Here is a 27,572-nt window from a genome sequence, read left to right on the forward strand (position 1 = left end):
GGTCTTGTAAATCTGGGGATGCATCAAAAGCCATGGGTGTTGCGTGGGAACACCCACTCTATCACCCGTGGAACACCACCCTTGCACAGAGTAACGCAACACCGCGATTTCAGCTGCCCTGCCTTACTCAATATCTCTGAGGCCATTTGAACCAACGTAAAATGGCTTTGCGTGGCCTGGTGGATATGAATATAAGGTCTGTGCCGCGAACGCATCACAAAATGTGCCAAAATAGCAGCACGGGGGGCTCATAAGTATGCCTCATAGTAAGAAATGCACAATCAATGTGTCCCTGGCTGATACGGTCACAGAGTATCCCCGAAACACCCACACCAGCAAGTTAAGTCATACACCACAACTACATGTGCAGAAGGGGGTCCCTGCCCCCTCTTCTAGATGTGCCTGAACCTCATTAAGTGAATGACAAACTAGCGGTTAGAAGCCACTCTTCTGTCTTTCACCATTGTCATCTCCCAAGGATAGGCACAAATTAATTTGTCTCGCATTAGGGCGCAAAGTCAGTGTCTGCATCTGGCATGTTCTCTGGTGGCGTGCGTAACGCAGGCCATACCTGTGGCAACTTTTACGTGATATGGCACCTGATGCCATAGTTAATAATTGGAATTAATTTTAGAGTAACAGGTGAAGGAAATCTCTTTGATAAAAGAGATAGCAATAATAAATGCTGAACAGAAAATATGCATTTAGTTGTTTCTACATGCCCTGTAAGTACTAGGGTTGTCTTATGGGATGCGTGAATCTTACATCTGAATCCATCACGCCACTGTCACTTCCATCACATCGCTCTCAAGACCTGGCTGTTCGAATGAGCCTCCGGGACCTGCAAGAGCCTGGATTCCTTGTTGGGTGATTAGCCACACTTTACAAATCCTGATTGATTGATTTTGTTCATGTCCTTGTGAACTAGCTTCCATGGGAATCAGTGGGAGGAACTAATGGGAGTTTAGTATGCCTCCAAGAGGCACTTAGTTTGGGACCAGAAGGACACAGAATATTTAAGCACATTTCCACTGTGATCTTTTAAGACAGTGGCCAAGGTCATGGATACGTCACCAGTATAAAATGTAACTTAGGAGATGTAGCCACAACAAAATCTAGTCTTAGTTTTCCAGAGACTGTAATTTCTAATGGAGCCTGTGTAGACTTTTGTTACAGCATCCAGGGCATTAACAACAATGTGTAATTATGAGTCTTTTCAAGTGGAGCTGATCAGTGGTCAATTAATAGGAAAGACAAACAGTAGAAAGATGCAGGAAAAGTAACGATCTACAAAAGATCCCACAGTTAGCTTGTGGAGTTTCAGACTAACAGTGCAAACAGGGACACAAACAAACTGAAAGACAAACCTATCCTAGCGGACAAAGTGAGCGAGACTACAAAGATCTTCTTGTTTGTTGTTGTTGGAACAAGTGCCACATTGTTGATGTAAAGAACTGCTCAGCAGACACAAAGATGCCCAACAATTAAAAAGAAAGATAAATGGTGTTTGAGTATGTAAAATAAATGAAAACAATATAAATAAAGTGCATTGAATGCAAGAAAGATGATAGTGTAAAAAGAATGAGAAAAGAGTGAGACGTCATATGATGGTGAACTTCAGATCACCATGGATGCTACTGCTGGTAAATCTGAAACAATTTTGGGAAATTAAGCTATAGGAGTATGGATAAAATAGAAATGAGTTTGAAGGACGCTTGAGCTAGGTATTGGAATTTAAAGGAAAACAGAAGCCAAAACGAATGTGTTTGTGGTGATGAATCAGTCTTAATTATTTTGATTGCAAAATAAGTGGAAACTGAAATCAAGCATGAGGCTAAACACACTGAACAGTTCTTGTGAACCGATGGAATTCAACAAAATAGGATGAGTGGGTAGGAGAAGAAATATTCAACGTTTCGAGAGGTGAGTAGGTCTTGAGGTTCACACACAAAAACATAAATTTCAAAACTATGCAAGGTTCAAAATATGCCTATTGTAATAGTGGAGGTTTTAGACACAGCCTTGACCACTTTATGTAATAAAGGTGTGATTGAGATTCAGGAAGGTTCAGAGTGGCTGGCACTTGTGATTCTAGCAAGGATGCAAGAGGAAGTTGAGGATGTGCATAGACCTTTAATAGTCGGGATGGAGAAGAAATGCTTTGAAACATTGGGGGAATGTTGGTGTTACTGGTGGAAACAAATCTGCTCAGAATATTAGAACTTCAGCTTGTGTACCATCAAATAAACTAGTATTATACAAATAATGGAAACATCAGTCATAACACCGAAAGGCACATGTAAAGTTAAGAGGATGGGGAAGTTGCTCGTGGAAGGAGACAGTAACATCAAAGAGTGCAAGGGTGTGTTTTAGGAGTTGGAGTCTATACAGAACATCATGACAGCTTTCCAGGAAAAATCTAAAGATAACACAGCTGCTGAAAACCCAGATTAACACAGAATGCCAAATTTACTGCCTCTGATTAGTAAGAGACCATTGGGAGGTGGGTTCCCCTGAGTTGATTGCTTGGAATTCAGAATTTCTAGCTCTTCACTGTGTAGTACAATAGATTGCAGTATTAGTTCAACATCTGACAACCTTTGGATTTTTAGTTGGTACAGCAGTTAAAGATCTTATTTGCTCACTCATACTCTGATTGCTAAATTGTGGAACATTTATATTTCTGAATAAAGCATTGGGGGTGATCCAATTTTGTCTAAAACCAGAAAGAATGTGTCTCTAGGTATCAAAAACCTAAATGCATTTTTTAGAGTTTGGAGGATGGAATACTCCATCACAAAAATAACAGATGTCCTGTCGGGATATTACAAATACCGTAGACAAGATATCCTGCATGATTGTGACGGGGTATCCCATCCGCCAAACTCTAAATCAGGCCCTATCCTAAATGTCCAAGGAGGACATGGACATTTAGATTAAATGTTATTTGTCAGTAATATTTTTGTATTTTAAAGCCACCATGACCACGTTTGAGTAGTTTATTTCTCTATCTCTTCTCCAGGAGCTGCTGAAGAAAAAGTAATTGACGCAGCCTGGGATCTCTGGGAGCTATGAAATGTGCAAGACTCCTGATTCCTGATCCGCAGCCTTTTGATGATCGGGGTCTTCCCAAGCCATTCAACTCTACGTATTAAGGTTAAGTGTCAGCACAACTTGATCAGACTGAGAGAAGGACACGCAACAAGTGTACTGCCTGGCGAATGTGCCAGTGGGCAAACATAAATGCTTCAACCAGCAAGCGCCACTTGAGTAGGTTGTCTCGTGTCTTACAAAGAGAATTCCAGCAGAGAGGAGTACTGGGGAGAAACAAATAAAGTGGAACACATAAACAAGTTGAGGCATCATTTGAAAGAGAGGGGCCAGTGGACTGCGGTTCCAAAGTACCTTGACATAGGGAGCAACGTCTTCCATCGGCCAAGCACATGCATCCACGTTGGTCACTGCAAACACCCATGTGCCCCTGGACCTTGTTTCTCTTTGCATTGTGTTATCAATCTTCATCCAGACTGGGTGAAGAAGCAACAGTGAAGAATGGGCACTCTACCCTTGGACAATTGTCTCTGGGCCAGGAGAGTCAAGGGCACAGGTTCACAGGGTACACCCATGCCTGCTCTACGAATAGTGGTGCCATGTTCTCTACTCTTAGAGAGTTGTCTCTGCCGGAGGTCCAGGAATTACCCACTTAGGACTCTCTGGAGAGGCCACAGGAAGTTGATGTGAAAGGTCATACGATGTGCCAATCGTACGCTCCTCTCCATCCCACAGGGCCACATGTGCTACTGAAGTGTTTAGGGAGGAGAGGGGCTAGCTGGGAGCATTAAAGGCCCTTCACAGGAGAGTATGGTCAGCAAAGAGTCCAGCCATTCTCTGGCACAGTGTAACATCATCAACCAGGATAAAGCCATGACGGTCAGGTCAGTGCTACTGAACCGTGACTCACCTGACATCGAGAGCCGCTTGAAGCGGAGGCGGAACCGCACCCAGCAAGTGCGCTTCAAGGACCAAGTGGATAGCACCGATGGGGACCTGCAGAAAATCCACTCCGACGTCCTATCTACTAAGTCAGTTCTTAAAACACAGCCTGCATCCACAAGCCATGCGGAAGCAGAAAGGAGAATCACCCCTCCCATTGCGTATTGTTCCTCAGCCGGGAGAGCCCTATCCCAACCAAGTCGACGACACTGGTACCAGTCCAGGCCTTGCTCCCTCACTCTACCTAACCCCAAGAAAGCATCCATGAGTACTGCCATCCAAACATCACCGAGCCTCCAAAAAACCTTCCCTGGCTTCCGGTTCCGCAGCAAAAGCGTCAGTGATTTTGGCGAGGAAGAGCTTCTGGTAGCTCTCACCAACCACAGAGAAAAGAGGGAACCTGCTGGAACAAATAATAAACATGCGTCAAGGTGCAATGGAGAAACTAGTAATTCCAGGACACTAAATGGGGGCATTGCTTTGGCAACATCCAGTTTCTCTGAACTTAACCACCAACCCTCCCCACATCAGGTACTTACAGAAAACAAGAAGCAACCCAGAAGGAGGCGGCAGAGCCAATGGCAGCTGGCTCCATTGTGCAGCAGGATCCAAGGGGAAGTCCAATCCCAGAGCAAGGCAGAGAATGGAACCCATCGCAAAGAGAGCTCCAGTGATCTAGCGTCACACAGCCCCGAGTTTCATCCTTTCTACCCCACAAATGTTCCATCAGTGGACTGTGGGCAGATTGAACTGGCGGACCTGAATGATGATGCAAACTTATCTCCCCAATGGATCCAACGTGAGAGAGGAGAAGAAGCAGATATGCGTACAAAGCAAGGTTCTAGAGTCAAAGACTGTGATGGACTGTCTACTCGTAGTACAGACCCCAACAGAAAGGGCAGTCATGCTTTGGAACCACCCTCCACTCTCACGAAGGAATCGCCATCGAGCTGTTCTCAGCAGAACAACCTTCCATTGGTCATGGGAACAGTAATGAACTGCACGGAACCTCTGCCTTCCACCCAGACATCTCAGGATGCCATTCCCAGAGATACTGCACTGACACAGGACCCACAACACAACTCTCCCACAACTCCAGGCTTGCCCACCCCTCAGGACCACAGCTCTGTGAGCGACCACTCTGCCGTACCATCCCCTTTACCTGTTGACGAGAGCCCTTCAACACCTCCTACAAGGCAGGGAATCACTACCACACACTACAGCCCCAGTCTAGCCATATCAGCTGCAAATTGCCAGCAAGAAGTGACTCAAATCCCAGAAAGTATCTCTGCTACACCACAACAGCCACATTTGTTCCATGTCAAGAAAGACCTGGATCATGTGGGTCAAAGAGAGGGGGAAGGGCTGAGCACAGACAGCAGCAATAGCCCACTGTCCAGCACATCAGAGTCAGTTCAGCAGCAGGAACTGTCGGCTGGGTCCTCACCCCACCTTCATACTGACGTTGGTGCTCCAAGTTTCAGCTCCAGTGGCCAGTGTCACGTCGAAGATCCGCTTGAGGAATACTACACTGTGAGGACACGGGACCCCCCGCCAGCACATGCAGAGTCAGCCAGTGAGTCTGCAGACCCGGAAATCTCTTTGGTCACCCCAGCGGAGGAGCCTGGATTGACAGTGGACCAGTCGGAGACTCTGCGTCAAGTCCAGGGCTTGTTGGAGCTGGTAGCTGCCGCCAAGGGCCGAGTGGACCTGGCCAAAGAGGACAGGGATCTTTCATCTCAGGGACGCCGAGAAAGGGCAGAGTGCCTGAGGGTGAACAGAGATGCAGGTCCCAACCGGGGTAGGCAGTACTACAAGGGGGACGTGTCTGCCCGGCTCCAGGCTCTGGAAGGGGTGCTTGAAACAAGTCAACAGACCATCAAGGTTCTTCTGGACGTCATCCAGGATCTGGAGAAGAAGGAGGCTCAGCGAGATGGGTGAGTCTATCATTCTCTTCACTACATGAGTCCCCAGTGCATACGTTGCGGGTGGGCATTTCAGAATGGTAGTTATCTGTCTGGGCACCCAATTAGAAATCGCTATTTAGGAAATGCTAATAGCCTAAAGGCCCATAGGCAGGAATGGCTTTCCATTTCCAAATTTGCAATGCAAAACCAAGGGTGCTTATTGGCCTATGACCCCTCTTGATGCACCCTAAGAAAAAGTGGTGCACCTGTAAAGCGCATAAATGCCATAGGAGTATGTGAGCGCTACATGACACTTTAAGAAATACATTTTGGGTGCATTTTTTAAAATTGCACATGATTACCATCAATTTGGATTCAATGGTAATAGTATTTCCTAAATGCCCATTTCACATTTGGGAAATGCTTTGTAGGTGTGCTTAGGAAATCGCAAATAAGAAATCCCTGTTTGTGATTTTAATTCCCTATCTGCTTTTGTACTTATGCAAAAGCCATTTAGCATTTCTTAATGGACCGAAATTGTGATTCGGTCCATTAAAAAATGCTGAATCCTTTTCTACAAATGGCCCATGTCTCTGTTGATGCCATAAGAAGCATCTGGCCTTTAATGTCCTCTGTGGATGATGTGAGCTCAGCTGGTGCCTTACATGTTCCAAAGACATTGAGAAACTGCAGCAAACATGAAGGCTGCCACCTCAGACCATGCTTAGGCATTCATTTATTTATCACCAGATTTATATAACTCTGACCAGGCCTAGCCAGTAATGTAGCGCTCTGCATCAAGTTACAAGAGTACAGAGATACAGAAGACATACTTTGTATGTAAATATACACACATATTGTGCTACTGACATACAGGGGTAACACCAATAACTAATACTTGTGACTGTACTTCAGTGAGGCTGGATTCAGTTAATCTGAGAAGACTGAGCATCCTTACCAGGAGGAAGTGAATAAGGAATCCCTGCAGGTCTTTGTTGCATGTACTGCTGGCTGGTGGCAATGAGTTCCTGATCTTAGGGAAAGTACCAGAAAAGAATGACATGGGCCCTTCGCCCGCCAAGGTTGAACTGCCAAACGGCCGCCTATGCGGTCACAAACCCGCCGGCCGCATTTCAACAACCCGCCGGCCCAGCGGGGATGTGGGCCGTAACATTGCAGTCAGCTCCTAATGGAGCCGGCGGCAATGTGGCAGTGCGGCGGGTGCAGCAGCACCCATCGCGCTTTTTACTGTCTGCCAAGCAGACAGTGGAAATCGCGATGGGGCTGTGCCTGGGGGCCCAGGGGCCCCGCGAGTCCCTTTACCTCCAGCCTTTCCATGTCGGTGTCTATCACCATGGACAGGCTGGCGGTAAGGGGAGTCAAAATCCCCAGAGCAGCGCTGCTTGCAGATTGTAACCGCCGGGACTGCCATGGCGGTGTACCGCCGATCCCGGCGGTGTGACCGTGGCGGTACTGCGGCAGTCAAAATGTGGCATTTCGTGCCGCCAGCCTGTTGGCGTTACGAACGCCACTTTAACCCTTAAAATGAGGCCCATAGTGTTGTTTTGTTCCACAAGAATGTATGTTCAGATGGAGGCCGTTGGCCTTTCCAGTGGTAGTGTTGGCCATGTGCTGGACAAGACCATCAAGTGTTCCAGAGTGGAGCTTTTCCAGGAAATGCTGGCTGGTTTCCAAAGACCTCGAAGGACAGCCAGACGGGAGTGACCAGAACTGGACTCACGTGGTCAAGCCTGGCAGCTGCATGAAAGGTGCAGTGGCAAGCAGTCGCCAAAAGGCCTGGTTCATCTAGTGTTTGGTGTTTTGTAGAAAAATATTGGTAGGAAAACACTGGCTAACACGATTTGGTTAATTAAACAATATGTCAAGACTTTGTTAGTAGAGTAAACATTTTTTAGGGCAATTATATTAAACTAATGTATGTGCATAGCCAAAAGGCAGCAGAGTTCCGTACGTAGCCTAAACGAAGCGGAGTGCCGTACGTAGCCAAAAGGTATCAGAGCGCCGTAGGTAGCCAAAAGGCAGCGGAGTGCCGTACATAGCCAAAAGGAAGCTGAGTGCCTTACGTAGCCAAAAGGCAGCTGAGTGCCGTATGTAGCCAAAAGGCAGCAGAGTGCCGTACATAGCTAAAAGAAAGCGGAGTGCCGTACGTAGCCAAAAGGCATCAGAGTGCCGTAGATAGCCAAAATGCAGCAGAGTGCCGTACATAGCCAAAAGGCAGTGGAGTGCCGTACGTAGCCAAAAGGCAACGGAGTGCTGTACATAGCCAAAAGGCAGCGGAGTGCCGTCCGTAGCCAAAAGGCATCAGAGTGCCGTAGATAGCCAAAAGGCAGAGGAGTGCCGTAAATAGCCAAATGGCAGCGGAGTGCCGTACGTAGCCAAATGGCAGCGGAGTGCCGTACGTAGCCAAATGGCAGCGGAGTGCCGTACGTAGCCAAAAGGCAGCGGAGTGCTGTACATAGCCAAAAGGCAGCGGAGTGCCGTACGTAGCCAAATGGCAGCGGAGTGCCGTACGTAGCCGAAAGGCAGCGGAGTGCTGTACATAGCCAAAAGGCAGCGGCGTGCCGTACGTAGCCAAAAGGCATCAGAGCGCCATAGATAGCCAAAAGGCATCAGAGCGCCATAGATAGCCAAACAGCAGCAGAGCAACGTCAATAGACAAAAGGCAGCGAAGCACCATGCATAACCATAGGCAGCAGAGTACTGTAGATAACCAATAGGCAGCGGAGCACCGTAGATAGCCAAAAGGCAGAGGAGCGCTGTGCATAGCCAAAAGGCAGTGGAGCACCGTACATAGCCAAAAGTCAGCAGAGCACCGTACATAGTCAAAAGGCAGTGGAGCGCTGTAAATTGCCAAAAGGCAGTGGAGTACCGTAGACTTCCAAAAGGCAGCAGATTACCGTAAACAGCCAGAAGGCAGGGAGCACCGTAAACAGCCAGAAGGCAGGGAGCACCGTAAACAGCCAGAAGGCAGGGAGCACCGTAAACAGCCAGAAGGCAGGGAGCACTGTAAACAGCCAGACGGCAGGGAGCACTGTAAACAGCCAGAAGCCCGGGAGCACCGTAAACAGCCAGAAGGCAGGGAGCACCGTAAGCAGCCAGACGGCAGGGAGCACCGTAAACAGCCAGAAGGCAGCGGTACATGGTCAGCTGGTATGAGGGGAGGAAGCAGGTTTGTGGACGGTCAATGCATTGTGATGTAGTGTTCTTTAAAGAGGTGCACCAAATTATTTACAAATTTTATCCTTAAATACAGATTAGTTTAATCGAGAAAATCAATAGGCCTCTGTCCAAATATCTCATCGAGGTAGCACTTGCTGTTGATATCTGCTTTTACCTGTAAATCTCAAGTTTGAATCCTGAACCCTGCAAGGCCCACTCAGACCCCCATCCATCTGGCATCGGAACATTTTGCACCATTAATGCGGGTAATAGAACCAGTGGCATCTGGTGCAATTTAAAAGTAGTGGGGCGGGTCGAGGGGTGCAGGGGGAGCGAGTGTTGGGGGAGAGTGCACAGGGAGGGTCAAAGGGGGTTTAATAATAAAAAAAATCTTACCTGGTGCTGCCGGCCACCTCACGCTACTCTTCCTGGTCCCAGCAGTCCCAGGAGCTTCAGAGACTCCCTGTGCAATTCCCTTGCTCCTCTCATGCTATTACCAAGCATGAGAGCAGCACGGGGATTTATCGAACCTGAGCAGGCTGGTTTACCGCTTGCTCAGGCAAAGGTAGTCTGTACTGTTTCTCCAACCCAGCTGTCAAATACAGCTGGGTTGGTGAAACCTAAGTGCGCATGTCTGTTTGGCCGGCTGTAGGAAAGTACCATCTTGCCTGGCATGTTACCCCCATTTTTACTTGTGTGTCAGTTTGTTTTTACCTGTGTCACTGGGATCTTGCTAGCCAGGACCCCAGTGCTCATAGTTTGTGCCCTATATGTGTTCCCTGTGTGGTGTCTAACTGTATCACTGAGGCTCTGCTAACCAGAACCTCAGTGGTTATGCTCTCTCTGCTTTGAAAAGTGTCACTGCAGGCTAGTGACCATTTTCACCAATTCTGATTGGCACACTGGAACACCCTTATAATTCCCTAGTATATGGTACCTAGGTACCCAGGGTATTGGAGTTTCAGGAGATCCCCTACGGCCTGCAGCATTTATTTTGCCACCCATAGGGAGCTCAGACAATACTTACACAGGCCTGCCACTGCAGCCTGAGTGAAATAACATCCACGTTATTTCACAGCCATTTACCACTGCACTTAAGTAACTTATAAGTCATCTATATGTCTAACCCTCACTTAGTGAAGGTTAGGTACAAAGTTACTAAGTGTGAGGGCACCCTGGCACTAGCCAAGGTGCCCCCACATAGTTCAGGGCAATTTCCCCGGACTTTGTGAGTGCGGGGGACACCATTACACGCGTGCACTACATATAGGTCAATACCTATATGTAGCTTCACAATGGTTACTCCGAATATGGCCATGTAACATGTCTAAGACCATGGAATTGTCCCCCCATGCCAAATCTGGTATTGGGGTGCCAATCCCATGCATCCCCGGGGCTCCACTATGGACCCCGGGTACTGCCAAACTAGCTCTCTGGGGTTTCACTGCAGCTGCAGCTGCTGCCAACCCTCAGACAGGTTTCTGCCCCCCGGGGCCTGGGCAGCCCAGTCCCAGGAAGGCAGAACAAAGGATTTCCTCTGAGAGAGGATGTTACACCCTCTCCCTTTGGAAATAGGTGTTAAGGGCTGGGGAGGAGTCGCCTCCCCCAGCCTCTGGAAATGCTTTGATGGGCACAGATGGTGCCCTCCTTGCATAAACCAGTCTACACCAGTTCAGGGATCCCCCCAGCCCTGCTCTGGTGCAAAACTGGACAAAGGAAAGGAGAGTGACCACTCCCCTGTCCATCACCACCCTCAGGGGTGGTGCCCAGAGCTCCTCCAGTGTGTCCCAGACCTCTGCCATCTTGTTTGCAGAGGTGTGAGGACACAATGGAGGCCTCTCAGTGGCCAGTGCCAGCAGGTGATGTCAGAGACCTCTCCTGATAGGTGCTTACCTGGTTAGGTGGCCAATCCTCCTCTGAGGGCTCTTTAGGGTCTCTCCTGTGGGTTTCTCGTTGGATAATGAATGCAAAAGCTCACCAGAGTTCCTCTGCATCTCTCTCTTCAACTTATGCCAAAGATCGACCGCTGACTGCTCCAGGACGCTCAAAACCGCAACAAAGTAGCAAAGACGACTACCAGCAACATTTTAGCGCCTAATCCTGCCGGCTTTTTCAACTGTTTCCTGGTGGTGCATGCTCTGAGGGCTGTCTGCCTTCACACTGCACTGGAAGCCAAGTAGAAATCTCCTGTGGGTCGACGGAATCTTCCCCCTGCTAACACAGGCACCAAACTTCTCCATCACCGGTCCTCTGGGTCCCCTCTCATCTTGACGAGCCTAGTCCCTGGAACACAGGAGCTGGATCCAGGTGACCCCAACAGTCCAGTGGTCCTTCTGTCCAAATTTGGTGGAGGTAAGTCCTTGCCTCCCCCACGCCAGACAGTAATCCTGTGTACTGCGTGAACTGCAGCTGCTAGGGCTTCTGTGCACTTTTGAAAGGATTCCTTCGTGCACAGCACAGCCCAGGTCCCCAGCACTCCGTCCTGCACTGCTCAACTCGCTGAGTTGACCACCGACTTCGTGGGAGCCTCCTTTGTAGTGTTGATACGACCGCCTAGCTCAGATTTCTTGAACACCTGTTCAAGTGCTTCTGCGGGTGCTGCCTGCTTCTGCGTGGGCTCTCTGTGCTGCTGAGCGCCCCCCTCTGTCTCCTCCTCCAAGGGGCGACCCCCTGGTCCTCCCTGGGCCCGGGCAGCACCCATTTTCTTCAACTGTGGCTCTTGCAGCTATCAAGGCTTGTTTGCTGTCTTTCTGCGTGAAAACAACTCTGCATCCTCCAGCACACCGTGAGACATCTTCTGACCAAAGGAGAAGTTCCTGGCACCTTCCGTTGTTGCAGAATCTTTGGCCTATTCCACCCGCAGGCAGCCCTTTTGCACCTTCATCCGGAGTTTAGTGGGCTCCTGCCCCCCCTGGACACTTGCGTGACTCTTGGACTTGGTCCCCTTCCTTTACAGGTCCTCAGGTCTAGGAATCCGTCTTCAGTGCTTTGCACTCAGTTGTTGCCTTTGCAGAATCCCTTATCTCGACTTTACTGTCTTTGTGGGGTAGTAGGGTAACTTTACTCCTACTTTTCAGTGTCTTGGGGTGGGGTATCTTGGACACCCTTAGTGTTTTCTTACACTCCCAGCGACCCTCTACAACCTCCCATAGGTCTGGGATCCATCTTGGTTCGTGTGAGAAAGTAGCCCCTTTCTAGCCTTGTTACCCCCACTTTTGGCCTGTTTGTGAGTATCTGTCAGGGTGTTTTCACTGTCTCACTGGGATCCTGCTAGCCAGTGAAAACCCTGTGTTGTCAGTATGTTTGTTATGTGTCACTGGGACCCTGCTAGCCAGGACCCCAGTGCTCATAAGTTTGTGGCCTATATGCATGTTTTCCCTGTGTGATGCCTAACTGTCTCACTGGGGCTCTGCTAACCAGAACCTCAGTGGTTATGCTCTCTCTGCTTTGCAAATTGTCACTGCAGGCTAGTGACCATTTTCACCAATTCTGATTGGCACACTGGAACACCCTTATAATTCCCTAGTATATGATACGTAGGTACCCAGGGTATTGGGGTTCCAGGAGATCCCTATGGGCTGCAGCATTTCTTTTGCCACCCATAGGGAGATCTGACAATTCTTACACAGGCCTGCCAGTGCAGCCTGCGTGAAATAACGTCCACGTTATTTCACAGCCATTTACCACTGCACTTAAGTAACTTATAAGTCACCTATATGTCTAACCTTCACATGGTGAAGGTTGGGTGCAAAGTTACTTAGTGTGTGGGCACCCTGGCACTAGCCAAGGTGCCCCCACATCGTTCAGGGCAAATTCCCCAGACTTTGTGAGTGCGGGGACACCATTACGCGCGTGCACTATACATAGGTCACTACCTATGTACAGCGTCACAATGGTAACTCCGAACATGGCCATGTAACATGTCTAAGATCATGGAATTGTCACCCCAATGCCATTCTGGCATTGGGGTGACAATTCCATGATCCCCCGGGTCTCTAGCACAGAACCCGGGTACTGCCAAACTGCCTTTCCGGGGTCTCCACTGCAGCTGCTGCTGCTGCCAACCCCTCAGACAGGTTTCTGCCCTCCTGGGGTCCAGGCAGCACTGGCCCAGGAAGGCAGAACAAAGGACTTCCTCTGAGAGAGGGTGTAACACCCTCTCCCTTTGGAAATAGGTGTGAAGGCTGGGGAGGAGTAGCCTCCCCCAGCCTCTGGAAATGCTTTGATGGGCACAGATGGTGCCCATCTCTGCAAAAGCCAGTCTACACCGGTTCAGGGATCCCCCAGCCCTGCTCTGGTGCGCAACTGGACAAAGGAAAGGGGAGTGACCACTCCCCTGACCTACACCACCCAGGGGAGGTACCCAGAGCACCTCCAGTGTGTCCCAGACCTCTGCCATCTTGGAAACAGAGGTGTTTGTAGCACACTGGACTGCTCTGAGTGGCCAGTGCCAGCAGGTGACGTCAGAGGCTCCTTCTGATAGGCTCTTACCTCTCTTGGTAGCCAATCCTCCTTCCTAGGTAGCCAAACCTCCTTTTCTGGCTATTTAGGGTCTCTGCTTTGGGGATCTCACCAGATAACGAATGCAAGAGCTCACCAGAGTTCCTCTGCATCTCCCTCTTCACCTCTGCCAAAGGATCGACCGCTGACTGCTCAGGACGCCTGCAAAACCGCAACAAAGTAGCAAGACGACTACTAGCAACCTTGTACCGCTTCATCCTGCCGGCTTTCTCGACTGTTTCCAGGTGGTGCATGCTCTAGGGGTAGACTGCCTCCTTTCTGCACCAGGAGCTCTGAAGAAATCCCTTGTGGGTCGATGGAATCTTCCCCCTGCAACCGCAGGCAACAAAAGACTGCATCACCGGTCCTCTGGGTCCCCTCTCAGCACGACGAGCGTGGTCCCTGGAACTCAGCAACTCTGTCCAAGTGACTCCCACAGTCCAGTGACTCTTCAGTCCAAGTTTGGTGGAGGTAAGGCCTTGCCTCCCCACGCTAGACTGCATTGCTGGGTACCGCGTGATTTGCAGCTGCTCCGGCTCCTGTGCACTCTTCCAGGATTTCCTTCGTGCACAGCCAAGCCTGGGTCCCCGACACTCTAACCTGCAGTGCACAACCTTCTGAGTTGTCCTCCGGCATTGTGGGACTCCCTTTTGTGACTTTGGGTGGACTCCGGTTCACTCTTCTTCCAAGTGCCTGTTCAGATACTTCTGTGGGTGCTGCCTGCTTGTGTGAGGGCTCCTTACGTTGCTGGGTGCCCCCTCTGTCTCCTGGTCCAAGTGGCGACATCCTGGTCCCTCCTGGGCCACAGCAGCATCCAAAAACCCTAACCGCGACCCTTGCAGCTAGCAAGGCTTGTTTGCGGTCTTCCTGCATGGGAACACCTCTGCAAGCTTCTTCACGACGTGGGACATTCATCCTCCAAAGGGGAAGTTCCTATTCCTCTTCGTTCTTGCAGAACACCAAGCTTCTTCCAACAGGTGGCAGCTTCCTTGCACCCTCAGCTGGCATTTCTTGGGCTCCTGCCCACTCTCGACACTGTTGCGACTCTTGGACTTGGTCCCCTTGTCTTACAGGTACTCAGGTCCGGAAATCCACTGTTGTTGCATTGCTGGTGCTTGTTCTTCCTGCAGAATCCCCCTATCACGACTTCTGTGCTCTCTGATAGGTGCACTTTACAGCTACCTTTCATGGTCTTGGGGTGGGCTATTTTTCTAACCCTCACTGTTTTCTTACAGTCCCAGCGACCCTCTACAAGCTCACATAGGTTTGGGGTCCATTCATGGTTTGCATTCCACTTTTGGAGTATATGGTTTGTGTTGCCCCTATACCTATGTGCTCCTATTGCAATCTACTGTAACTTTACATTGCTTGCATTACTTCCTTTTGCCATTATCTGCATAATTTTGGTTTGTTTACGTATATCTTGTGTATATTTGGCATCCTCATACAGAGGGTACTCACTGAGATACTTTTGGCATATTGTCATAAACATAAAGTACCTTTATTTTTAGTACTTCTGAGTATTGTGTTTTCTTATGATATTGTGCATATCACACCAGTGGTATAGTAGGAGCTTTGCATGTCTCCTAGTTCAGCCTAAGCTGCTTTGCCATAGCTACCTTCTATCAGCCTAAGCTGCTAGAAACACGTCTTCTACACTAATAAGGGATAACTGGACCTGACACAAGCTGTAAGTACCTCTGGTACCCACTACAAGCCAGGCCAGCCTCCTACAGTTCGCATTCCACTTTTGGAGTATAAGGTTTGTGTTGCCCCTAGGCATATGTCTACCTATTGCATCCTATTGTATCCTACAGTGTTTTCACTACTTTTCTAACTGTTTACTTACCTGATTTTGGTTTGTGTGTATCTTTTGTGTATTTTACTTACCTCCTAAGGGAGGATATACTCTGAGATGCTTTTGGCATATTGTCACTAAAATAAATTACCTTTATTTTTAGTAACTCTGAGTATTGTGTTTTGATATTGTGCTATCTAATATAAGTGGTATAGTAGGAGCTTTGCATGTCCCCTAGTTCAGCATAAGCTGCTTTGCCATAGCTACCTCTATCAGCCTAAGCTGCTAGAACACTACTAATCCACTAACAAGGGATAACTGGACCTGGCACAAGCTGGAAGTACCATCAGGTACCCACTATAAGCCAGGCCAGCCTCCTACACCAACCTAAGACAACCAGCCAAACTGACATGCGCACTTAAGTGGACTCCACTCCACATTTTCTCCCCCCTCCCATGGCCCGCCCCTCCCTGCACACGCTGGCTGAGCCAGCAGTTGAAAAATAAAAGAATAATAAAATATTGTTTCATTTTTCAGCTGCTGGCTCTAAGCCAATGGGGCGACGTCCTCGAACATTGTGGCGGAGCCGCTGCTGAGTAGAACGTAGAAATGGCACAAATGCAGCAAACACAAAAATCAATATATAAATGTGGCTCTGTGACAAACACACTGCAACAAATGTTCTAGGATTGCAGCTAAATTAGCAATGTATCTAGGGCCAGATGTGCAACCCTCAGTGTTGGTGACTCACAAATTGCATTTTTTTGTGACTTGCAATTTGCGAGTCACAAAAACTGATGTACAACACTATCTGGGAAACTGTTTGCAATGCCCAAATGGGTAGCAAGGGACCTGCCTCATTAATATTCATGAGGCAGGTTGCGATTTGCAACCCATTGGGAATGGCCGGCGTTCACATGGATGGTGGCCTGCTGAAGTTAGCAGACCACCATGTCTCCGCCTGTTTTTTAAATAAAGCAGTGTTTTTTTTAAATGCAGCCCGTTTTTCTTGTGGGAATGGGTTGCAACTTCCTTGAAGGAGTCAGTAAAGAATGAATGTTTTACAACCGCATTCACAGCCGCAAAACATTCATACATACCAGTGTGATTCACTATTAGGAAGGGATGCCCCTTCCTAATGGGGACTGGGAAACCCTATTTTGCGAGTCGGTAATACCTTCTGACTCACAAAATACGTTGGCATACAGGGAAATGCATTTTACCAGTCCGATGGGCTGTTTGCGACCAGTAAAATGCGTCGTATATCTGACCCCAAGTCTCAGAATATTGTTGTGGGAATCTTAGTCATGTTTAAAATGTAAACAGGAGATACTTATTAATGCAAAGAGTGCATTGTTCATCAACTTCAATCAAAAGATCTTTACTCAGAGACATTCCAGGATGACCTTTCCTCTCTCCTCATCGCCCAGATAGTTTTGCCATGACAACAGTCATGAGAAGGCTTTGTGCTCACTGGAACGACCACATTTATTAAATGATTTGTTCCCAAACTAATTTTGCATCTGGTTTTGTTCTGGAATATAGAAAAGATCCACTTTTCAAATTTTCTTTGACACTAGGATAATTACCAGCACTGTTTTTCTCTGAAGGATAAATTTGGTTACATGCCAGGCGAGCACCTGTGTGATCTGCCTCCTACAAGGAAAGAAAGAAACACAACTTGAAAGCCAGGGCACCAAGAACGTCCCTTTGCTTACATGCGCTTTTGTCGCAGGGGAACAGAGGTATTAATAAATATGTTTGTATATTTGCCTGGTATTTTTCTAAAAGTTAATTTATTTATTTTGGAAAGATGTGCATTTTCTGACCCTCGCTTGGGCTCTAAGGTGCATATTTACGAGCCCCTGGCGTTGCCGGAGGGTCACTTTTTGTGACGCAACAGCTGCGCAAACCTTGCAACCATATCTATGAGGCCACGCAAAGCCACTTTGCGTTTCTTTGAATAGTCTCAGAGATTTGGAGCAAGGGAAGGCAGCGCAGGTCGCTGCGTTGTCTTACTCTGTGGAAGGGAGGCGTTCCATGGGCGTTGCAGCGGATTTACCCACTCCTGGGGATGCGTCAAAATCCTGCACCTCCCGAGGTGAGGTGCAACAGGAAGAAATATCACTATTTCTCCTTGTTTTCTCCTCCTTTCATGTGCGCTGCATTCTGCAGCACGCATAGATACAAGAAAAGGCCTCTCATGATTGTTTCTGTGCAGGAAGGTGTCCCTTCCTGCACCAAAACAATCCTGCCTACAATACAGACTCCCTTCCATCATGGTGCAAGAATGCCTGCGATGGCGCTAGGCTGCCGAAAGCGCACCAGGGCAGGGGAGCGGACATGACTGCACCGTATTGCTTAAATATGGTCCATGCCTGCCCTCCCCCGTGACGCAGCGCAACGCAACAAGGTCAAAAGCCCATAAATATGACCTAAGGTTTTAGAGTTCTAAATAAAGCCCGACGCTGCTCTTGTCAACGAAGCATTGACAAAGCCAATAGGTCAGCCTTTTAAAGTAAAAATCTATTGGTTTGTTTATTGCAAAGAGGCCTCTTAAGTGAGGAGGGGTAATTTAATTATTCGTCTAAACCCAGGAAGGCAGAACAGGAGAAAGAGGTCAGCTGAGGAACCCTCTTTGGACTTGGCATGGATCAAGTGAGGGGGGGGGGTGGCGGTCATGCATCTGTCATCAACACAAGGTGCCAGGGGGGACTGTTCTGCCAGGTTCCTCGACATGCAAGGCTTGACAACATGGCTGTGGAAGAGGGTCCCCACAGTTGTCCAAGACTGGAGGCCTCATGTCCAGCCCCGAAGGAATGTCCAGACGTGGAGAAAGAAATACACGGAATGTGCTTCACCAGATGCTTTAAATGAGCCGGTTCTGTCCGGTACTGCGTACCGGCACTTCCCAGTTTTCTCCCACTGACAACAGGAACTTCTTGGGTAAGGAGAGTACCGGTACTCCTACTGACAGCAGGGCTCAGGCTCTGGAGTGTTGGTACCTACAGAATGATCCTTTCAGATGGAGCTGTCTAGGTGAGATTCTGGCAGGCAGTAGTCAGTGCATTACGAGCCTGGGCGGCTAGTGAGGTCTTACCTTTTAACTGACATCCCAAGAAGAATGAGGATGTGGCCAGAGCTTCCCACAATGGAACTGTGGACCAAAGTTCAAATCCCAGCGTCGGCTCATCATCCTGTGATTCTGGGCAACTCACTTAACCACCGATGTTTAAACAAGTATGCTTTCATGTAAAACGTATAGAGCATAGAAAATGTTGATATTGTTAAACGCCTGGCTCACAGCCACGCCCTTATCTGCCCTCAGAGCCCACCCAGTCCAAGTAGTAACTGGCACTTTTCCCATTTAAAGCTCTGGCAGGTCTGTGGGAAGTGACCGCACAAACTTGGGAAGGTGACCTTGGAGTTTTCCCCCAGCAGCCATCCGCGAATGAAGGCAGGGCAGGGTTGGCCTTTCATCCCCAGGGAGGCGGTGTCTCCATCACAATACTTCCAGGGGCCCTCACAGTCTAATTGTGAGCTTGCACTCTATTTGATGTTAGAACTCTACAGTCAGGCAGTGCTTAATTTGTGCTTGTTGTTTCCGGTGTGCTTAGGAGGAGGGCTTTGGGCACCTGCACATTTTATTTACAAATTAAGCACTGCAGCCGGGTGTATGGCTCCTTCCCAGCTTGGATGAACCCTGGGTTTGTAGAACCCAGTGAGTGAACACCCATTAATGTTCAGTGTTCCAGTTTGCTGTGAGATTAAAGTTTTTAATAAGATATATGACTGCTTGAGTTCTGAGCCTCCATCCTCCACATTGCCTCACTGAGAAGCAGTGCCTAATTTACAAAAAGAATAAGTGCCAGAATTCTCGCCTTGGGGGCCAGTGCCGCTTGCACCTACCTCTGATGCCAAAGAAAGTACCAGCCCAACGACTGCCCTTCACGCGCCTACAAGTCTGACAACTTGGACTCTTACAGGCTCCCAATGGCCACTTCTCTTATCCAAAGACACCCTGTGATCCTGATGGGCACAAAGGCTAGCTGAAGGCCAGGGCTGGTTCCCAATGACCTCTACCCATATGCAAAGGCTTCCTGTACTCAAGGTGCTCGGCACAAAGCTTGTCCAAAGGCCAGATCCTCCTCACAAAGATTGCTTCTCACATCCAAAGGCTTCATGTGGCCTAAGGTTTGAGCACAGGGTCTGCCTGTGGGGCTGAGATGGCCCACAGTGATCATTTCCAATATGTAAAGGCTCCCTGTGGTGCAGGCACTGAGCATAGAGACTGTCTGAGGGCCAGACCCTGCTCCCAATGAAAACGTCTCATATCTCAAGGCTTCCTGTGGTCAAGGCGCACAGAGCTTGTCCGAAGGACAGAGTGCAATTACTAATGGCCACTTCTCTTATCCAAAGACTCCTTGTGATCCAGCTTATGGGCACAAAGCCTAGCCAAAGACCAGGGCTGGTTCCCAATGACCACTACCCATATCCAAAGGCTTCCTGTGCTCAAGGTGCTCAGTAGAAAGCTTGTTCAAAGGCCAGATCCTGCTCCCAGGGATCACTTCTGTCATCCAAAGGCTTCCTATGGCCTACGCTGTGAGCCCAGAGATTGTCCGACCCAGCTCCCCATGATGGGTTCACATCTCTAAAGGCTTCCTGTGGTCCATGTACTAAGTACACAGCCTGTCCGAAGGACAGACGCAGCTCCCCATGATGGGTTCACATCTCTAAGGGCTTCCTGTGGTCCAGGTACTGAGCTCAGAGCCTGTCCGAAGGACAGACCCAGCTCCCCATGATGGGTTCACATCTCTAAAGGCTTCCTGTGGTCAAAGTGCTGAGCGAAGGGCCTGTCCGAAGGGCGGACCCCGCTCCCAATGATGGTTTTTTCATCTCTAAAGGCTTCCAGGGGTCCAAGTGCTGAGTGCAGAGCCTGTCAAAAAGGCAGGCTGCCCTCAGCAGAGCTTTGTTTTAGCCTCCTGTACCCAAGGGTTACAGTTTCTGGGGGTGGGGTCTGCCTGAAGAGCTAAACTGTCAATGAGGCTTGTAGGGTTCAGTCCACATTCTGCACTCAAAGAACCTTGGGGTGCAAGAGAGCCAAGGGGGCGCTTGTTATGTCACTATTGTTGTCATAAAGATGTCATGTGTAATCTGATTTCTGACAGCACAGGTTGGGAACAGTCTACTGGTCGAGGTATAGTTGCCTTGCTCACAATAACTGACACAGTTTAGTATTTTAAGTGTCCTGGATCCAAACAATAATGTACTTTTCAACAAGAAACATGAAACTGAGGCCCAAGTTTACAAGCAGCCTGCGCCGCTGATGCATCAGTTCCTGTGACGCACCTCGGCGCAGGCTGCTGACCCATATCTACAAGACCACAAGGCTACGAGGCCACTTCCAGTGACGCACCTCGGCGCAGGCTGCTGACCCATATCTACAAGACCACAAGGCTACAAGGCCACTTCCAGTGACGCACCTCGGCGCAGGCTGCTGACCCATATCTACAAGACCACAAGGCTACGAGGCCACTTCCAGTGACGCACCTCGGCGCAGGCTGCTGACCCATAACTACAAGACCACAAGGCTACGAGGCCACTTCCAGTGACGCACCTCGGCGCAGGCTGCTGACCCATAACTACAAGACCACAAGGCTACGAGGCCACTTCCAGTGACGCACCTCCGCGTAGGCTGCTGACCCATATCTACAAGACCACAAGGCTACGAGGCCATTTCCAGTGACGCACCTCGGCGTAGGCTGCTGACCCATATCTACAAGGCCACAAGGCTACGAGGCCACTTCCAGTGACGCACCTCGGCGTAGGCTGCTGACCCATATCTACAAGACCACAAGGCTACGAGGCCACTTCCAGTGACGCACCTCGTTGCAGGCTGCTGACCCATATCTGCAAGGCCACAAGGCTACAAGGCCACTTCCAGTGACAGACCTCGGCGCAGGCTGCTGACCCATATCTACAAGCCCACTTCCAGTAACGCACCTCGGCGCAGGCTGCTGACCCATATCTACAAGACCACAAGGCTACGAGGCCACTTCCAGTGACGCACCTCGGCGCAGGCTGCTGACCCATATCTACAAGAGCACAAGGCTACGAGGCCACTTCCAGTGACGCACCTCGGCACAGGCTGCTGACCCATATCTACAAGACCACAAGGCTACGAGGCCACTTCCAGTGACGCACCTCGGCGCAGGCTGCTGACCCATATCTACAAGACCACAAGGCTACGAGGCCACTTCCAGTGACGCACCTCGGCGTAGGCTGCTGACCCATATCTGCAAGGCCACAAGGCTACGAGGCCACTTCCAGTGACGCACCTCGGCGTAGGCTGCTGACCCATATCTACAAGGCCACAAGGCTACGAGGCCACTTCCAGTGACGCACCTCGGCGTAGGCTGCTGACCCATATCTACAAGACCACAAGGCTACAAGGCCACTTCCAGTGACGCACCTCGGCGCAGGCTGCTGACCCATATCTACAAAGCCACAAGGCTACAAGGCCACTTCCAGTGACACACCTCGGCGCAGGCTGCTGACCCATATCTACAAGGCCACTTCCAGTAACGCACCTCGGCGCAGGCTGCTGACCCATATCTACAAGACCACAAGGCTACGAGGCCACTTCCAGTGACGCACCTCGGCGCAGGCTGCTGACCCATATCTACAAGACCACAAGGCTACGAGGCCACTTCCAGTGACGCACCTCGGCGCAGGCTGCTGACCCATATCTACAAGACCACAAGGCTACGAGGCAACTTCCAGTGACGCACCTCGGCGCAGGCTGCTGACCCATATCTACAAAGCCACAAGGCTACGAGGCCACTTCCAGTGACGCACCTCGGCGCAGGCTGCTGACCCATATCTACAAGACCACAAGGCTACGAGGCCACTTCCAGTGACGCACCTTGGCGCAGGCTGCTGACCCATATCTACAAGACCACAAGGCTACGAGGCCACTTCCAGTGACGCACCTGCAGCGTAGGCTGCTGACCCATATCTACAATGCCACAAGGCCACTTCCAGTGACGCACCTCGGCGCAGGCTGCTGACCCATATCTACAAGAGCACAAGGCTACGAGGCCACTTCCAGTGACGCACCTCGGCGCAGGCTGCTGACCCATATCTACAAGACCACAAGGCTACGAGGCCACTTCCAGTGACGCACCTCGGCGCAGGCTGCTGACCCATATCTACAAGACCACAAGGCTACGAGGCCACTTCCAGTGACGCACCTCGGCGTAGGCTGCTGACCCATATCTGCAAGGCCACAAGGCTACGAGGCCACTTCCAGTGACGCACCTCGGCGTAGGCTGCTGACCCATATCTACAAGGCCACAAGGCTACGAGGCCACTTCCAGTGACGCACCTCGGCGTAGGCTGCTGACCCATATCTACAAGACCACAAGGCTACAAGGCCACTTCCAGTGACGCACCTCGGCGCAGGCTGCTGACCCATATCTACAAAGCCACAAGGCTACAAGGCCACTTCCAGTGACACACCTCGGCGCAGGCTGCTGACCCATATCTACAAGGCCACTTCCAGTAACGCACCTCGGCGCAGGCTGCTGACCCATATCTACAAGACCACAAGGCTACGAGGCCACTTCCAGTGACGCACCTCGGCGCAGGCTGCTGACCCATATCTACAAGACCACAAGGCTACGAGGCCACTTCCAGTGACGCACCTCGGCGCAGGCTGCTGACCCATATCTACAAGACCACAAGGCTACGAGGCAACTTCCAGTGACGCACCTCGGCGCAGGCTGCTGACCCATATCTACAAAGCCACAAGGCTACGAGGCCACTTCCAGTGACGCACCTCGGCGCAGGCTGCTGACCCATATCTACAAGACCACAAGGCTACGAGGCCACTTCCAGTGACGCACCTTGGCGCAGGCTGCTGACCCATATCTACAAGACCACAAGGCTACGAGGCCACTTCCAGTGACGCACCTGCAGCGTAGGCTGCTGACCCATATCTACAAAGCCACAAGGCTACGAGGCCACTTCCAGTGACGCACCTCGGCGCAGGCTGCTGACCCATATCTACAAGGCCACAAGGCTACAAGGCCACTTCTAGTGACGCACCTCGGCGCAGGCTGCTGACCCATATCTACAAGACCACAAGGCTACGAGGCCACTTCCAGTGACGCACCTCGGCGCAGGCTGCTGACCCATATCTGCAAGGCCACAAGGCTACAAGGCCACTTCCAGTGACGCACCTCGGCGCAGGCTGCTGACCCATATCTACAAGACCACAAGGCTACGAGGCCACTTCCAGTGACGCACCTCGGTGCAGGCTGCTGACCCATATCTACAAGACCACAAGGCTACGAGGCCACTTCCAGTGACGCACCTCGGCGCAGGCTGCTGACCCATATCTACAAGACCACAAGGCTACGAGGCCACTTCCAGTGACGCACCTGCAGCGTAGGCTGCTGACCTATATCTACAAGACCACAAGGCTTCGAGGCCACTTCCTGTGACGCACCTCGGCGCAGGCTGCTGACCCATATCTACAAGACCACAAGGCTACAAGGCCACTTCCAGTGACGCACCTCGGCGCAGGCTGCTGACCCAGATCTGCAAGGCCACACAAAGCCACTTTGTGTGGCTTTTCATGGCCTTGTAGATATGGAGTGAGACAACGCTGCGCGAGTCTGTGGGTTGCCTTACTCTGTGTCAGGGAAGCGTTCCATAGGTGTTGTGTGGGTGTTCACATGTAACACCCATGGATTTTGACACATCCCTAGATTTACAAGGTTTTGTGAACCTGGGAATGCATCAAAGCATACAGTCACACAACAGGGAGAAATATCTTTACTTCTCCCTGTTTTTTCCTCTGGGGATTGTTTTTGTGCAGGAATGTGCTCCTTCCTGCACTAAAACAATCATCCCTACAACGCAGGCACCTTGGCACCATGGTGCAAGAGTGCCTGCGTTGGAGCACGGAAGCAGTTTGTGCGCCAGCGCAGGGGGAAAGGAGTGTGCCATATCTCGTAGATTCAGCGCATTCCTGCCCTTTTGTTGTGACGCAGGGAAGGGCAGGAAGAAGGCTTGCAGCACTCCCCTGCGCCGAAACGTTGTAAATCTGGCCTCTAGTCTTGAGTTCTCACTGAGTGATAAAGCAGAAGAAGTTACCAGATAAGCAAGAAAATGAATCTACTTGGAGGAGGTTGGAAGTCAGCATGGCACGAGGCATGTCTGCTTCCATTTAGTGTTTCTGGGCTTTTAAAACTGCATTAGTGCACTGCGGTTGTTTGAAAAACTGAAGATATGACTTTATAGTGACTTATCCACTGGAGTATTTAGAGAGTGGATGCACGTTTATTTTTCTCCATGGATTTGATAAACAGAAATAAGAAATGTATGTTGTTTAGAGGTAAGCATGTATATATTCCAAGGACATTTTGTTAAAGTTATGGTTCTTTACTCAAAAGAGAAAATAAAATGTGTTTTAAACTTAACTATGATAAGAGGTCGTATAGCCTGGAAAGACGACTTGTCCACACGAGTGCGATGTGCCCTCTACTCGAAAGGTGCAGGTATATGTGTGTATTGAGGTATATGCACACAAACAGTCAGATTAAAGCAAGCACTCTATTGTGACGAAAGGTACTTGGACGAATTCATGTGTGTTGCAAGGTGCAGTGTTAGGCTTTGCCTACTAGACAGTGCATGCAGTATCTGTTGTTGAAACATTTTCAGCTAAGAGCCCTTTGCTTGCTTCCCATTGGCTGGCTTCATTGTCATTCTCTTTCACTTGCTTCTTATTCGTTAGTTTGTGTGGGCTTTACTTCCTCTTCGTGTGCTTGTCCCTACCCTGGAGCATGAATGCATTACTTGGAACCTTCCACTGCCTACTTTTCAAGCACTACTTTTTTCTTTTTGTTTTGGCACTTCACAAGAGTTCATGTTTTCCAGCTGTCTCCATTGTGTGTTTTTTCCCTTTGTTATGCTTGTGTCGCTCTGTCCCTCCTCATCTCCCCCCCTCATCCTCCGTGATGCGCTCACCCTCATGTGCTTCTCCCCCTCATTGCTTTCTCATGCGGGTGCTCCATCCCAAGCTCCACAATGTGCTCTCTCTCTCTCTCCGTTAGGTTTCTCTCTCCACAGTCCTTTCTCTCTGTTTACTTCCTTCCTCATTGCTGCCCTTGCTCGTGCTGCCTGTGCTGATTCTGCCTACCCCCTGTTACTTTCCCGGCCTCCTGTTGCTTCCCCACCCCTGCGACCATGATCCCAACCTCTCTACATATTGTTTCTCCCCACCCACTCTGCTTCACCCCACCCACTTGTGCCGCTCTGTTTCTTTTTGTTTAGCACACCAACTCAGCCTCAACATGCATTAGATCTCTGCAACAAATTGGGCAAGGTGTATGTGGTCCAGGTCGCTGAATTATCTGTGGGTCCGGGGCACAGTCTGTGGCTTGGTACGATTGAGAGACCAAAGGCAGAGGTCTACGTGGTCGTTGGAGCTGCAACAGTCATTAGAGGCCGGGATATGGAATAGCTGGTAGAGCTGGGTGGAGTCAGACACAGGACATGTCCAAGTAGCCTGAAGCCTCTGAAAGGATCTAGCTAGTCAGACTGGTAGAGAAATGCCTTGAAAAGACCGGAATGGTGTCATCTTAGGGGCCTCTCAGTCTATCTGTTGATGAGGTGTAATTCCCTTGGCTGCATCTATCTCTTCTGTTGGATGAGGTTTAATTTCCAGGACTGCACTTATCTCTTCTGTTGGATGAGGTTGCATTTCCAGAGCCTCACTTATCTCTTCTGTTGGATGAGGTGTCATTCCAATGGCTGCATCTAGCTCTTCTGTTGGATGCGGTTTAATTTCCAGGACTGCACTTATCTCTTCTGTTGGATGAGGTGTGATTCCCAGGGATGCACTGATCTCTTCTGTTGGATGAGGTTTGATTACAAGACCTGGACTCCTCTATACACCTCTTCTGTGGAATGAGTTTTGATTCCCAGGGCTGCATGCATCTCCTCTGGTGGTGGTGTGTGTGTGTGTTTGGGGGGGGGGCTCTGATTTCCAAGGCTTGATTCTCAGAAGTAGACTCCTCCACATCCCTCTTTTGGTGGAGGACTTTGAGTATAATCGCTATAGCTCTCTAGCTATCTCTTCTGGTGGGTGGGCTTGGATTCCTAGGGCTGGGCACCTCCATCTATGTCATGCGGTGGGTGGGCTTGGATTCCTATGGCTTGACACCTCCATCTATGTCTTCTGGTGGGTGGATTTGGATTCCTAGGGATGGAATCCTCCATCTATCTCTCCTGGTGGGTGGGCTTGCATTCCTATAGCTGGACACCTCCATCTATCTCTTCTGGTGGGTGGGTTTGGATTCCTAGGGATGGAATCCTCCATCTATGGGTGGGTTTGGATTCCTAGGGATGGAATCCTCCATCTATCTCTTCTGGTGGGTGGGCTTGAATTCCTACGACTGGACACTTCCATCTATCTCTTCTCGTGGGTGGGTTTGGATTCCTAGGGATGGAATCCTCCATCTATCTCTTCTCGTGGGTGGGTTTGGATTCCTACGCCTTCACACCTCCATCTATCTCTTCTGGTGGGTGGTTTTGGATTCCTAGGGATGGAATCCTCCATCTATCTCTTCTGGTGGGTGGGTTTGTATTCCTAGGGATGGAATCCTCCATCTATCTCTTCTGGTGGGTGGGCTTGGATTCCTACGGCTGGACACCTCCATCTATCTCTTCCGGTGGGTGGGCTTGGATTCCTAGGGATGGACACCTCCATCTGTCTCTTCTAGTGGGAGGGGCTTTCCATTCCTAAGGTTGGGAAGTGTCCAACACCACCAGCTTTTCTTGGCTCCTTTCTTCTGCTTTTAGACTCAGCTCACATTGGTATTTCCCTGTTGGCCACTTGAATGAATCCGTTCTAGATTTTAAGCTCTCATTTTTGCTTATATTAAAAATCTATGTAGAGCCCATGGCTCAGAGTTTTCAAAGGGGCCTCTGCCAGTCCCGCTGGATACCAAGGTCGCCTATTCTTGATTGCACCTCAAACCTCTTTCTTCCACCACCGTACACTTCCTCTCTTCTTCGTGTTTGCCTTTCACAGTTTTCTTTTCTTTCTCTTGATGAAAAATAGGATACAATCCTAAAAACATGAGTGCTGGTGCTCAGCACCTGCAAACACTGGCAGAAATTAA

The 27,572-nt window shown here is 49.8% G+C and overlaps 2 protein-coding genes across 2 annotated transcripts in view; one reads left to right on the top strand and one right to left on the bottom strand.

Moving 5' to 3' along the window:
- Positions 1-27,572, bottom strand: part of LOC138255404 (dedicator of cytokinesis protein 2-like) — a 1,984,107-nt gene that overhangs the window by 818,833 nt on the left and 1,137,702 nt on the right. The window lies entirely within an intron of this gene.
- LOC138255558 (INSYN2B protein-like) overlaps positions 1-27,572 on the top strand; it is a 385,142-nt gene that overhangs the window by 106,411 nt on the left and 251,159 nt on the right. Inside the window, exon 2 of the mRNA XM_069205840.1 lies at positions 3,023-5,930. Within this exon, the coding sequence (XP_069061941.1) occupies positions 3,862-5,930 (2,069 nt within the window). The 5' untranslated portion in view covers positions 3,023-3,861. The remainder of the gene's footprint in view (positions 1-3,022; positions 5,931-27,572) is intronic.

This window comes from Pleurodeles waltl, chromosome 1_1 (genome assembly GCF_031143425.1).
Source record: "Pleurodeles waltl isolate 20211129_DDA chromosome 1_1, aPleWal1.hap1.20221129, whole genome shotgun sequence".
NCBI classification, from domain to species: domain Eukaryota; kingdom Metazoa; phylum Chordata; class Amphibia; order Caudata; family Salamandridae; genus Pleurodeles; species Pleurodeles waltl.